This window comes from Poecile atricapillus, chromosome 3, assembly GCF_030490865.1.
Source record: "Poecile atricapillus isolate bPoeAtr1 chromosome 3, bPoeAtr1.hap1, whole genome shotgun sequence".
NCBI lineage: Eukaryota > Metazoa > Chordata > Aves > Passeriformes > Paridae > Poecile > Poecile atricapillus.
Window position 1 is genome coordinate 95,863,567 of NC_081251.1, and position 13,444 is coordinate 95,877,010.

Genomic DNA, 13,444 nt, shown 5'->3' on the forward strand with positions numbered 1-13,444 from the left:
CAAGTTTTATTGCCTGTGGATTAGTAATACATAAGCAGAAAGGAAGGATGTGGCAGCAAGTGAAAAAGCGTGCTTGGAGTTCAGCATTTATTAATGACCTGTTTTGTTGGGTTTTTTAAGTTGAGCCGAGAGGGTGGGGAAAAGGGAGTGAGAGAACACAAAGGCTAGAACAACTTCATAAGAATTCCTTCAGTGCTGTTTATTTCCCTGTGCATGAACACAATTTTGTGCTGGAGATCTGTGAGGCCAGGAAAAAAACATGGACATCCTGCCATGCAGGCCCTTTTTAGCCACATGTTTTTTTGACATGTAAAGGACTTCCTTACCAAACATGCTGCCCCCCAACCTCCCTCCCCCACCCCTACAACCCTCCTCAGCTGGGAAAGCTGGATAAGAGAGAAAGATGAGAGCCTCTACCTTCACAGTCTTTTACTACTGTATGACTGAGGGATTCTCAAACTATTCTCTTACCTTTATGAGGTGTCAGTGCTAGCACACAGTTTTTACTATACGGTGAAAGGGATGTTGAAAAAAAGGCCAACTTAGCCCCACCCCCCCCTCACATCCCCTCAAAAAAACTAGTTTTATCTATTAACCCCAGGGCATGGGGTGGGGAAACAGCAGCCCTATCCCTGCCTGCAAAGGCCATGCAGGCTGCTTTTGGCAAGTTATCTACTTCCATTTTCTAGAAAAGCTGGTTTTGTTCTTCAGAGGTGGGTGTCAGTGAATGTGGTGTGCTCTTTGGTGACAGTGCTGAAGCCTTTGATGACATTGACAAGATCTTCTTCATCTACATACTGTAAGGAAGGGGAAAAAAGAACCATGTCAGCCAAAGTTGTACCAGACCAAAGGTGATTCCTTAATTTCTCTTTCCTTCTACCCACTAAAAGTGGTTTTTAAACAGACAAATAAGTGCATTTCTAATGTCTTCCTTTTCCTCCCAAGAAGAGACAAGAACCTAAAGCATTCAAGCACCTGAATCCAAAACAATTAGATTTTCACAATAAGCAGTAAGTTAAAAAAGAATACCATCAATTCCTTCGATTACTCTATATGTCTGACAAACGATCAATAATATAGTGTTTGTTACAGTGTACTGGAGAACTTGGAGCCATGAAAAGAAAAAAATACATGTTTACATTTTTCTTTCATGTAACAAGCACATCACACATGATTTAGGTAAAGTTTTGTTCTTCAAGCTTCCAAGGGAGTGTGTGAGCTTCCACTTGCACCCTGGTTTAGGCTGAAGTTGAAAGAAATAAACCATTTCTGTAGCATAAAGAAGGCACTAGCAGTGTTAGTGCAGCTTTGTGTCCTGGGCCACTACAGCCATTCACTATATTGATTTGCAAGCTGGACAAAGGGGTGAACCAAACTTTGAAACCACCATTCCTAAGCTACTGTGAGTAATAAAGAGAAAGAACTAACTCAAAAGCATTACAGGAGGTTTGATTGCAAGAGAGTAGCTAAGCAACACAGGAGCAGAGACCTGGATTCAGGGCAGTGTAAAGCAATGGACAGAAGATGGACAGAAGAACTGCTGATTTGATAAAGCAGCTGAGCTCATGCTGTCAGGGTTGTATGCCACCAAAAGGAAATGAAAATTTTTGTCTTCCAGCTCCTGCCGCTCCTGAAACATGCTGGAGTATGTCTAAACTCATTCTAACATGCAATAGTGGGGGGTTGCAACCTAAACTAAGTCATGGTGTCAGCCCAAGTAGCTAGAGCAAGAGCTTCCTCTCAGCAGCAGGGAGCTGTTCTTTTGGCTGATGTGATCACAGCAAGGTGCACCCTGGGCGAGTTGTTAGTCCCCAAGGGATTAAATCACAAGAGTTTGATAGCTGTGAGAAAGGGGCAAGGCTGACTCATGATACCACTGAATTGGGAAGTCTATGAGATGCAAAGTGCATGCTCAAGGTTTACCTGTACCTATAGGGGTTTTGCCTAGAGTTATCACTACCCTCTTACTTAAGCTTTGTCGGCTTCCTTGGTCCTGCTCTTGGGGTCTAAGTGGGTTTGACAGTGATGGAACCAACACACCTATACTGTGGAAAGCCTGTATGTTCCAGCCCTTCCAGCTGTTTGGTGTACTGAAGGTGAAAGTCTGAGGAAGCTACTTGGATTTATGTGCCAGACTATCCTACAGTTCATTTGCATTCTGGACAAGATCCACTCACTAACTTGCCCTCACTCACCATCTAATTTTGTTACTACCTCACAGGCCCTTCACCCCATTGTAGGTCCTTTTTAGGAACCTTAATTTTCATCTTTTTCAGGAAACAGACATGTGTCTCACTGACCCCTGAAGCCCTTCTCACACATTTAGTCAGGGAAGGTTTCCAATAGGTTTAAAAGCCTATTTCCTGGTGACAAAGGAGCAAAGGAGGTCATCACTGTCCTTGGCTTGAAAATCATGTCCTGTATCTGTGTGTTCAGATCCCTGTTGATGACACTGTCTTGTCCTGTCCTATATTAAAAGAAAAACACTTTGCCTGCCCCCCAACCTTATTCTAGTCCCATGTGGGCAGAGTTTGAATTCATTTGTTACACATGCCAGGAGATATGAGCGTTCATATAATCTGCATTGCAACTGAGCAGAGGACAGAGAGCAGATCTCATCAGCAACTGAGTCCCAGTTAATGGAACAGGAGTCATTAGAACTCAAGCTCCCGCCTCTGGCTCTAAATGTGTAAAGGATGCCAAGACGTCCTACCTCAGACATGTACAGAAGGGAATTCTTCAAGGTGCATTTCCTTGGTAAACCATGGAGTTAATAATTCAATGGAAACCATAAAGATATGCACATGGATCCCTTGCACCCTGTAAGAGCAGTGTGTGATCACTGCAACTCTGGAAAAGAACCGTAGACTTGAAGAATTTTGAGGTTCTAACCTATGACCATGTCCTTCTGGGCCTTTTGGCTGTATCTTCAGGAAGTTGTGACATTTAGACTTTTTCATTATTCCAACAGAACAGACAAATCTCTAGCAGGTGATGCACAGCAGCATCCCAGAGGAGCAGGAGCCCTTACCAAGCCACGACCAGTAGTGCGATGGTTGTGAATGATGGCATCCCAAGGTGACTCGTCAAAAGTCTTCTTGTCATAGAGGTTGAGCAGCTGGCTGACACTGCGATGGAGAGAGGCAGGGGAATACGTGCGACTCAGCTGGCCCTGACTCAGCCTTCTCCCCCCAGCTGCGATACGGAAACTGCGGTTGCTCGTGGGAGAGCCAGCCCCTGGGATTTTTGTATCTGCTAGTCCCTGGGGGAGGTAGACACAAAGTAATAAATAAATAAATAAAAAGGCATGGTTTTAAATTAGCTAAACAAAGCAGGACTGGAAGAGAACAGGGAAAATCATGCCTCAAAATCATGCACAGTTATAAAAAGAAGAAAAAAAAAACAGTCCTCTGCCCACTGTAGAACAATCATATGATTAAAAACAAACAAAAGTCCCACCACTGCTAAGCCAGGAGTTTCCCCAATTTTCTTCTTCTCCTTCCTAATTTTTTTTTTTAAGTACCAACAAGCCGAAGTCCAAAGATTTTTGATTACCAGAATGATAGCCCAGACTTGCACAGCAAGAGGATGTTTGCAGACCTTTTCATGACCAAGGGAAAACTCATTCAACCAACAGGAGAAACATGCAGTGTCAGATGCCTTTGTGCATGCTTGGGTCATCTGACACATCACACATCTGGCCACTCTGCAAGCTGAGGACTCTACCTCAAAGTGCATCTTGTATCTTTTGAGAGTGACACTGCTTGATGAATCGGACGTGTCAGCAATAGTTTCAAACTGAGATTAAAGAGAGGGAGGAAAAGCATTAGGGCAGGACAAGGTGCAGTGTAGGTGTACCTGACAGAGGGTGTGAATTAGCTGCAGCTCTGTGAGGGAGAGCAGTGTAGCAGGATGTGAGGGAGTAAGGGAACTGGCAAAGATCAGGCACTATTTAATTTTTAGGTGGTCAAGTACTGTGTGAGCAGCCAGCATTGCTTCATTAACAATTGTAAAACAAGCCATTTTGCCACTCCATAGTAGCTTTGTCCTAACTTCTCAGATCAGGCCCTCAAGTGCTGCACTAAAGAATCTCCCTTTCTATTAAGTCTGTGAGCTTCTGGAAGAAGAAAAAGAAAAAAAAATAACTAAAATAAAATAAAAGAAAGGGCAGGAACATGAAAAGGATTTGTGCAGGCATGCCAACAGCAAAGACATTTTAAAGTCAAGAGGAATAACACAAGATGACAGACTGTAGAGGAAAAGGAATCAAAACCATGAGACCAAAAAAAAAGTTTCTTATGCTCTTAGCCTTTGCCAGGAGACGGGGCACACTGGAAATCCCATTGTTTCCAAGAGCTTCTTGGTTGAGGCACAGATGCAGTGTCTTGGCACTGAGACAAGAAGGAACAGAATGCGTGAAGGATGTAGGAGTCACTATGCTGCTTGATGGTGCTCACAGGAAAAAGAAGCTGAGAAGTGACAAGAAGAATCATCTCACAGCCTATGCCTGGGAAGAAGCATGAAAATGGAAGGCATGGCTGCTCCCATTCTCAATCCCCTAATAATTGCCATATTCCTTTTGTTTTGCTTTTTCAAGGGGTAGGATAGTATTACAACTCTCCTACATGATGGAACACATTTTTTATGCATTCTTTTAAAGAGTTATAACTTCTTATGATAAAAAGCCTTCCTCTTTACCACTTCCCAGCAGCCCTCCTCCCACTGCTCTGATGGCCCCACTGTGGGTCTATGTGCACAAATGCACACATGCATTTTCTGAAGTTCCCTAGCTTTTTCCCTGATTACTCTCTACTCCAAACATGGCATGCAGCTTGTCCTAAAGGAGTCCAGCTGGGTGGTAGATGGATACTGGCAAGAAATAAAGCCTCTCCCTAAGTCTTGTTCTTTGCAGGCATATCTCCTGGATACCTGACAAAGACTGTCAGATTGATCCTGGTTAGCCATCCACAGCAGGCATCTGGGAACACATGAAAGGTTCCTCTGAAAAGCTCATTTTATCATCTACCTCCTTACAGCATGCCAAAGACTTCTCAGCTCTATTGCAGATTTCAGCTAACATGAGGTGACAGCAATGGCTTTGCATTTTCTGTGACTCCAGATCCAAAGTTTATCTTAGGTATCAGAAGCTTCTCAGGGCCTGCAGACCAGGTGTCCCAGGGTTCTGTTTGCACTAAGCACTTGTAACCTTGCTCTGTGTGCCCACACAGATATGGCCCATATGGGACCAGACAGTCCCTTCCCTACACTAAACAGTCTGCATTTGGTAACCAAGATGCAACAAAATGTTGGAAGGAGGAAGAAAAAGTCTGTATGTGTGTTTGATGGGGCAGATATCATGGATATACACGGTTGCATTTTTCCAAACGTACCGGATGGGTTTCACCTGATGAGTACACACTCATTGGTGATGTTCTTTTCTGGAGTGGAACTAAAGGAGGCCTGTCTCGTGCATAGGGTTGCTTGTGGACCTTCCTCTGAAGAATTAATGAGAGAAGAATAGCCAAGAGGATCAAACCTAGAACTACCATCAGCACTGCAAACCACAACTCGTTGTAGAATTTTGCACGTTTGGACTCTGCTTTGTCCTTCTCTCCAGGTGTTGTCAAGATCAGTCCTGTAAAAAGAGGGATTAGGGGAGAAAGGGACAGTTAATTCAAGAGGCATTTAACAATATGCCATCCCTTTCCTCGCTAATAAATTAGGCAGAAATTTAAGTAATTTTGTCGTCATGTGCTTATTTGCACTTATGTTCAAGGTGGCATAATGGTTCAATATGCTAGCGGGCTGCAATAAAAAGCTTACTACCCCCAAGAGACCCTGCTTAAAACTCTGGCATTGCTGCTTAGGCTGGAAATCACCACTGCATCAGCAGCTCTTCCTAAAGGAGGTGGTGGTGGTGGAATGTGAGGAAAAAAGGGTTCTCCAAGTAACCTTGAAGAGTGGAAATTACTACGGTAATTTCAGAGCAGTACAGATAGAGGACATTATCTCCAGAACAACTGTGCAGTTACAGGCTTGTGCAGTTAACAAAAAAGAGGGAGGAAGGCTTTAATACATTAGTACAAAAGCAAGCAACATGAAGCATTTTACTATTCCTTTCCCCCACCTGCTAGAAAACAAAACAGTCTCTTGGTTGGCTTTGCTCAAACACAACAAAAGTGTAAGAAATCTCAGTGGCAGCATTTCCTGGTTATTTGCAATCCTACATGCATAACCAAACTCTTGGCCAAGGCAGCCATCGAAAGAACAAAGGGGCAGAGTGTGGAAGGTGGTGGATGTAAAGCAACTGGAAACATTTTATCATGCCTTTAAGGCAACTTTGCCTGAAATTCTGCAGAATAATGGAGTGAAAGCATGAAAAGAGATATAAGGGAAATGCAGAGTAATGACTAATTACAAATGTAAGGCAGATCTATTTTAAAAAGCTGAACAAGGTGCCACACAAAAAAAACTTAATTAAACCACGTAATTAATTCAGTTAGAAACAGTTCAAACAAGAAAATTAGAAAAAAGCACAACATTTTGGAGCAATATACTTAGGTAAAAATAAAATAAAATATATTACATATCTGAGGAGAAGATCTGAAGGTAATCATGAGAATTGTCCCACCCCTAGAAGTGTTCAAGGCCAGGCAGAATGGGGCTTTGAGCAACCTGGTATAGTGGAATTTGTCCTGCATGGCAGAGGGGTGGAAGTAGATGATCTCTAAAGTCCCTTCCAGCCCAGCCACTTTATGATTCTATGATGGTTGGACTCAATGATCTTAAGGCTCCTTTCCAACCAACATGACTCAACAATTCTGTGATGTAAAGAACAGAAATACATACAGGGCAAAAAAAGCCCATTACCTACATACATCATACACAAGGCACTAAGGAAGCCCCTGATACTGCAGTGAGATGCCATCCTGCCTGGCATGCGCTAATACCAAATTTTAAGCACAAATACATCAAATGAACAGCTGCTAGGTAATTTTTTCATGTATTTACCAACTCCCTCTCCAGCGCTGTACTTGATGACTGGTGTCATGGCACTTCCTTCATCGGTGATGCAGGTCACTTGAAACAAAAAGGCTGAGTAAAAAAATTAGAAAATACTGTCAGCAGCAGAAATAAAAATTCTTTAGGCTCTGCTTTTTCACCATTATTTACCAGCAAACAGCCAGGTCTAAAAAAACAAGGCAGGAATAGCACATAACCCAGAACTTAACAATTCTTTACACACTGGTATTGAAATTCTAAACTATGAACCATGGCAGATCATAAGCAATCGTCACTACAGTGTTGCTACAAATTGTATTCCTCTTTCACTACTCAGTTCTTCATTTTCCAATGTAACTGGCAACTTCCAGTTTTTTCATCATTTGTCCTTAAATCCCTCATACTTCATTCATAAACAAACATATTAAGAACATTTGAATAAAAACAAGTAAATAAAGTGTTAGCATCATTGTAGTAATCAGGAAGACAAAAAATAAATTACAAAATTCTTTGATATACAAAATCCCAATGTCATAAAAACAGAAAGTATTATTCTTACTGTTTTTTCTTTTCCTTTTTTTTTCTCTCTTTTGATAGTTTCATTTTATTTTAAAGACTACAAATTTCTAAAATGAAACTATATTTTAAAACATGGCTGATTCCAAGAGCTACTGACTTAATTTGATTCAAATGAAAGTTCAAGCTCCAGTCCTTCCTAAAACTGAAGATTTTTATACATTTCCCTGATTGTAGCCCTGAAGGATGGAATTTCAACACAGCTCCAAGATTTGGGAAAGCTTGACCATCACTGTCAATCAAAACAGTCTCACCCAGTCAGGTATAATGTTTAAGAGGAAGCCAAACTCTGGATTTTTCAAGGATTTGCTTAGCTACATTTTGACATGCCTGTACGCTCCTTTGGTCTTAGCTTGGGATTGCAATGGAGAATTATTTTTTTTTAAAGTTCAGCATATAATACTATTAATTTAGCTCAACAGACTCTCCCAGAGAGGAAGCTGTAGGGAACTGACTTTTGTCAGATGTCCTTGGCAAGTAGAGCTCGGTGTCGAAGCCGCTGTAGATGCGCTGCCCGCTCTCCGTCAGCGCGTACTCCTTCAGGCGCCCGTTCAGCACAAAGGTGCGGCTCCAGTCGATGTGGATGGTGGATAAATTGCTGACCACGGAGAATGGAGCCACGTACCGAGGTGCTGCAGAACAGGGAAAAAGAGCTCATTTCTAGCCAATAAGCTAGAAGTGATTTGGTGGCTGAGTTATATAGCAAAGAGAAAGAGATTCTCCATGATACAAGTTCTCTGCCACATGCACTCCCCCTCTCTCATATCCATGTGTATGATTAGGGAAAATACAAGGAGAAAAGAAAAAGCTGCTGTAGCATGCCAGGCTCTGCACTGAGAAAGCAGAGATATATCCTGAAAACAAATACTGAACTCTCTCCCTTTGCCTTTGTGTTTGTGGTACTGGTACTAAAACCCTATAAATTTAGTTCCAGCTTAAGGCAGAGGACAGGGAGACACAGGAGGTTGTGCAAGCCTGACTGCAGCAGGCTGGGTTGGGAACTGCTATGAAGAGGGTTCTTTTGCAAGTGCCAAGAAATTGCCGAGATCATTTTTAACACATGCGCATACACGAAAATGTGGGGTTTTAGAAAAGTGAGAACAGATGGCAGGCAGACAGAAAAGAATCCCAGAACTCACTTCAGGGAGGAAGAGTTCATCAGTTGGGCTCAACAGCTTGCTGACAAAAAACTTCATTTAAGTTTGAGGTGGTCCTTTCTTGTGTTGCCATTAAGCCATCTGCCCCATATTTGCTGGTTTGTTCACAAGAAAGCTGCTTGTCCAGCTGCACTTTGCTGCTAATTGCCCACTGTCACTAAAGCAAGCCTTCGAGGCAAGAGGAAGCAGTCAGAGGGACTCAAGGAAGGAGGCAGTCAGAGGAACTCTGGAAACCTGGTGTGAAGAGGTCAGCAAGGCAACAAAAGCAAGACTGAAAGAAGGGGACTTTGGACCTAGTGGGTGGGAGATTAAAAACTGCTTTCAATTCCTTTTGTTTTATGTGTCTCACCTATTCCTTATGAATTTTTTTCCATTTAAAAGTTCATAATTATGTTTCAGCCTTTTAACTTGCAATTTTATAAAACACAGCTTTGAACCTAAAGGATCTTTCTTTTTTTTTTTTCTGTTTGTTTGTTTTTTATTGGTTGTTTGTGGGATTTTCTTGTTGTTTTTCTTCTCCTTTGTTTTTGGTATGGGCTTTTTTGTTTTGGTTTGGTTTTTTTTCCCCTAGTGGTAACATTAAAGAAAATCTGTGCCTGTTCCACCTGAAATTTTCAGCTAAGGAGGTATCAGATTACAGATTTTGAGTAATTACTTGGCAGAACTACCAAATGATGCAAAAGGGATTTTTAGAAAGGTGATTCTGAAAGCCTGACATGAGATAAAAAGTGAACATCGTCTTTTCCCTGACCTGACAGACTGAGATGAAATGCCCATCTCATCTGTTATGGAATGACTCTGGCTACAGCACTATAGATCTTTTTAATAAAAGCTGATGTTAGACTACTACAAATTCAGTTTTGATGGCAAAATCTATTCTGCCTGTAGGCAAAGGTCCTGCATGTTTAATTTCTATGCATACCACCACATGGCCTTAAAGCACTGCCTGCGGTGGTTGGACAGCATCAAAATTCTTAACTCAGTGTACAGAAGCATCCAGTCATTCAGATGACATCCAAAGAAAATTTTTATGAGTCCTAGCAGAAGTGTGGTATGAATTAGAACAATTAGATTGTTCCTGAAAACAATCACCAGGTCTCTTTCAAGATCTCCACTTTTCCAAGGAATTTTTTATGGCAGTATATTTATTACTACACATCAGCCTTCTGGTAATACTTGAACATTTATGTTCTGCATCTTTGCTGCCCATTTTCAGTAAAATAAAAGATTTCCAGGCTCCCAAGATAGAGGATATGATATCAGATGATGAGCAAAGAAATATTTTTGAAGGAATGAGCAGTTAAGCCCCAGAGCAGAATTTCAATGAATGTGCAGCAGAGATGCAGTAACCAGGGACATGGAAGAAGAGGTTTCTGGGATTGTCCTCTCAACCAGAGGTGGGGAAGTCATTTGGCTCTGTGCAGCCCCAGGCCTCAGAAACAGGCATCACTGGTCGGTCAATCGTTTCTCATACTCACGCTCCTTTTCCGTAGTGAATCCAATCCATTCGGAGGCGCTACTGCCAACAGAGTTGTAGGACACAACTCGCAGGTTGTAAGTTGTGTAAGGCTCCAGGTTGGACACGTTGGCACTCTGTCCTTTCCCTGTGTACTTCACCTCAGTCGGGCCAGGACTGCAAGCCTTCACTGCCGGCTGTAGGTTCAGAGGACATGCCATGTACACATGGAGCTCATAGCTGAGAAAAAGAGTTGAGATTTTGATGAATGAAGGGCCTTAAATAACATAAAAGCCAGTCCCACATTTCATCCTAACTGCTGCTTGTCTGACTACTGGAGAAGAAAATAGACCTAATCCCAGTTTTTCTTTTGGAGATTTTGGTCCTAACTGTCTGATAACTGGGCAATTATGGTGGTAAGTAAGTGACATTCACAGCTGATGCCTGTTACCTTGCTGCTCACTTCTGCAAGTCAGGATTTTTGCCTAAGGAAATCCAGATTGCAGCTCTCTCTTCGCTGCCAGTTGAACTCACAACTATTTGACTACACAACTACAGCTGTCAGACAATCACCTCCTGTCCTTTCCACCTTCATCCTCCCCAGTATCCTGCTCAAGAGAAAAGCAATCACTGTATAGAAACACTTCCCAGAAGGTGTTCAGGCCACAGGGAATATCACCACCAACATGCCAAGGAAGGAAGACAACTGCCACAACAGCTCAGTGCTCTCAGCCATGGAATTCCAGCTGACACTGTTCTGGCACCACCTCCAGCCAAGGTGTGCAGGTTCAGCTGGGTGGCAGCTCCTACCTGGTGACAATGCCATTGGGTGACTCAGGAGCACTCCACTGGAAAGAGGCGTTCCTGGAGGTCACGGTGCGGATCTGTGGTGGAGGCTGCTCTGAGGGCGGAGCTGGCTGCGTGGTGAACTCAGCCATGGGTCCTTTGCTGCAGCAGTTGAAACAGGTGCAGGCCTCCACGCCAATGGAGTATGTGGTGAAAGGTTTTAGCCCATGTATTGTCTGCTGGGTGGCAGTCCCTTCTGACAGCTGTAAAAATTAAGAGGAAACTTGTCACAGCTTCAAGCACCACAGGTACTAAATAAGAGTTATGGAGGTGAATTAACCCCAGAAGAAGACGGGCAGCAGATTCTGCACGTCCTTTAAGTCTGACATTAATGCAGCTGTTGTGTAATGGGAACTCTGTGTTTTTCTCCCATTAGGAAATTAAAGGACACTCTTCAAAGGAAAAGACCATGCCATCAGTGGCCTCAAGATGTCTTTAGCTGAGCTGTGACCACTGTATGTCAACTGCAAATGTCATTCTCAGCAACAGAGAAGCTGAAAGTCATTAAAGAAAGACTCTGGGATAAGTGGTACTGAAGCAGAAAAGAAATTAATGTGGAAAATAGCTCCATGATAAATGTGCTAGCAAATTATCATGCATATCTCACAAGCTTTCTCACGTGGGTGCAGGAAACAGTGCTGGGCAGTGTGACACCAATGTGTCTGGTGGGTCAGGTCACTCCAGACAGGAGAATGTGCTCTCTGGTAGGTGCATCTGAGTCAAGAGCTAACGTGATGCTGCTCTTCATTCAAACAGACGTTGTGCTGGGTGAGCCTGTTAGGAAGCTTTCCTAAGCTCAGCAAGGGAGACCTGGAAGTTCTGGCAAAGGTATCAGTGCCCTGTTCTGAAACTGCTCACAGAAACTGCCACTTCACCTTTTTGCTGCAGTCATTTGTTGGTATAGCTTTTTTGAAGCCAAAGAAATAAAAGTATGTAGAAAACACCAACGAGGGGCAACATCTGCTCTCATTTGGCAGCATGTGATTTAGCATAGTTCAGCAAAAAATAAGAAGGAGAGAGTCGAGCAAGCAAAGGGAAGCACTTGGTACTTCTTGATGCCAGAGCCAGAGCAGAGCCAGCAGCATGGCAGGTGTGAGGGAATGGAAATGGGAGGCCATGCAGGCACCAATGGGACAAACTGGCTGAATCAGACATAGCCACAGCCAAGTGCACTGGAAGGAATAAATGGGTAATGTGAAATCAGTAGACAGCTTAAGCTCACAGACAGGACAGTGCACTGCAGAGCAACTAACAATGGGAGGCCAGGAGAGGAAGGCAGTCTGTGACCAACACTAGCAGCTTGTAAAAACAAAATTGTTAAAGCTAGAAAATACAAGTGGAAATGTAACTACAGGAAAAAGTGCTGACAATACTCACCACCACATCAGTTCCTCTGGTATCATTAGAAAACAGCCTGTAGATACTGACCACCCCGTTAGGCTTAACAGGGGGGCTGATGCTCACCACAGCCACAGTGGATGCCACCGTGTTGAAGAGAGGAGCTCCCAGGCCCTCAGGAGGGGCAGGGCCTGTCTGGCAGCGGGACCAGCTGCTTGGTGTCCGGCCCACGGAGTTTACTGACCACACCTTCGGCACAAAACCAAAGAAACTCTTAGCAAAGAACTCAAGCCTACAAAACATCTGCTTTTAGCCAGAGGGGCTACTGCAGCTCTACTGACACTGGGTAAAAGATGGTGCAATGGCACCCCTGTAAAATGTCCCTGAATGGCCAATCAGCACCTGTGTTGACCAGTGACTTTCTAAGAGAAGAGTGGACTATTTCCCACTGCCATACTTAGGGAAAAGAAGCAAAAGTCATGTCTCAGGCAGCGTGTGTTCCCATGTCTTCTTCATATGTGAAACCCACACTCTGAATTCCTACCACTCTGTGTCATACCATGCCAAGAGGACTCCTGGAGGAGCAGCAATCAACAAGGATAATGTTTTCAAAGACATCTGGATAAAAATACTGATATCTGGTCTTTGCAATTTCTCCCTTCTGCACACTTTCTTCATGTATGCAGACAGTTCCGATGAATTCTGCCTGGCCTTGGGTGATACTTAAAAATTGCATTCACCATGACTGAATCACACAAGCCAAATTCTAGTTACTCTTTAGAACCAGTGAGTTTTACAGGAACATCCCTCTCCTAAAAATATGAATGTATCAGTTATTTGGAAACATTTTCAGTGACTTGTAATATAAATAAAGCCCACTGAAGTGTATAGTTATTTCAGCATTTCTCATTTATTTTCACAACATTTGCTTTATTGCATGAGCACAAAGGCAATGACTTCAGTTCCAAGATTTCAAAAATTAGCAGCTTGAATTAGGCCTGATTAAAACCCACATGTCTCTATGAACTATGCCTACTGATTTTGTCAGCTACCCAAAACCAGAGTGATA

General features: G+C 43.0%; 1 protein-coding gene across 1 annotated transcript in view; it reads right to left on the reverse strand.

Annotated features, from left to right (window-relative positions):
• Positions 1–87: 87 nt before the first annotated feature.
• The window catches only part of USH2A (usherin), a 369,679-nt gene continuing 356,322 nt past the window's right edge, over positions 88–13,444 (reverse strand). Inside the window, exons 64-71 of the mRNA XM_058835000.1 lie at positions 12,415–12,624; positions 11,002–11,240; positions 10,214–10,431; positions 8,034–8,210; positions 7,012–7,095; positions 5,391–5,635; positions 3,032–3,262; positions 88–797 (exon numbers count right to left, since the gene is read on the reverse strand). Of these exons, the coding sequence (XP_058690983.1) occupies positions 708–797; positions 3,032–3,262; positions 5,391–5,635; positions 7,012–7,095; positions 8,034–8,210; positions 10,214–10,431; positions 11,002–11,240; positions 12,415–12,624 (1,494 nt within the window). The 3' untranslated portion in view covers positions 88–707. The remainder of the gene's footprint in view (positions 798–3,031; positions 3,263–5,390; positions 5,636–7,011; positions 7,096–8,033; positions 8,211–10,213; positions 10,432–11,001; positions 11,241–12,414; positions 12,625–13,444) is intronic.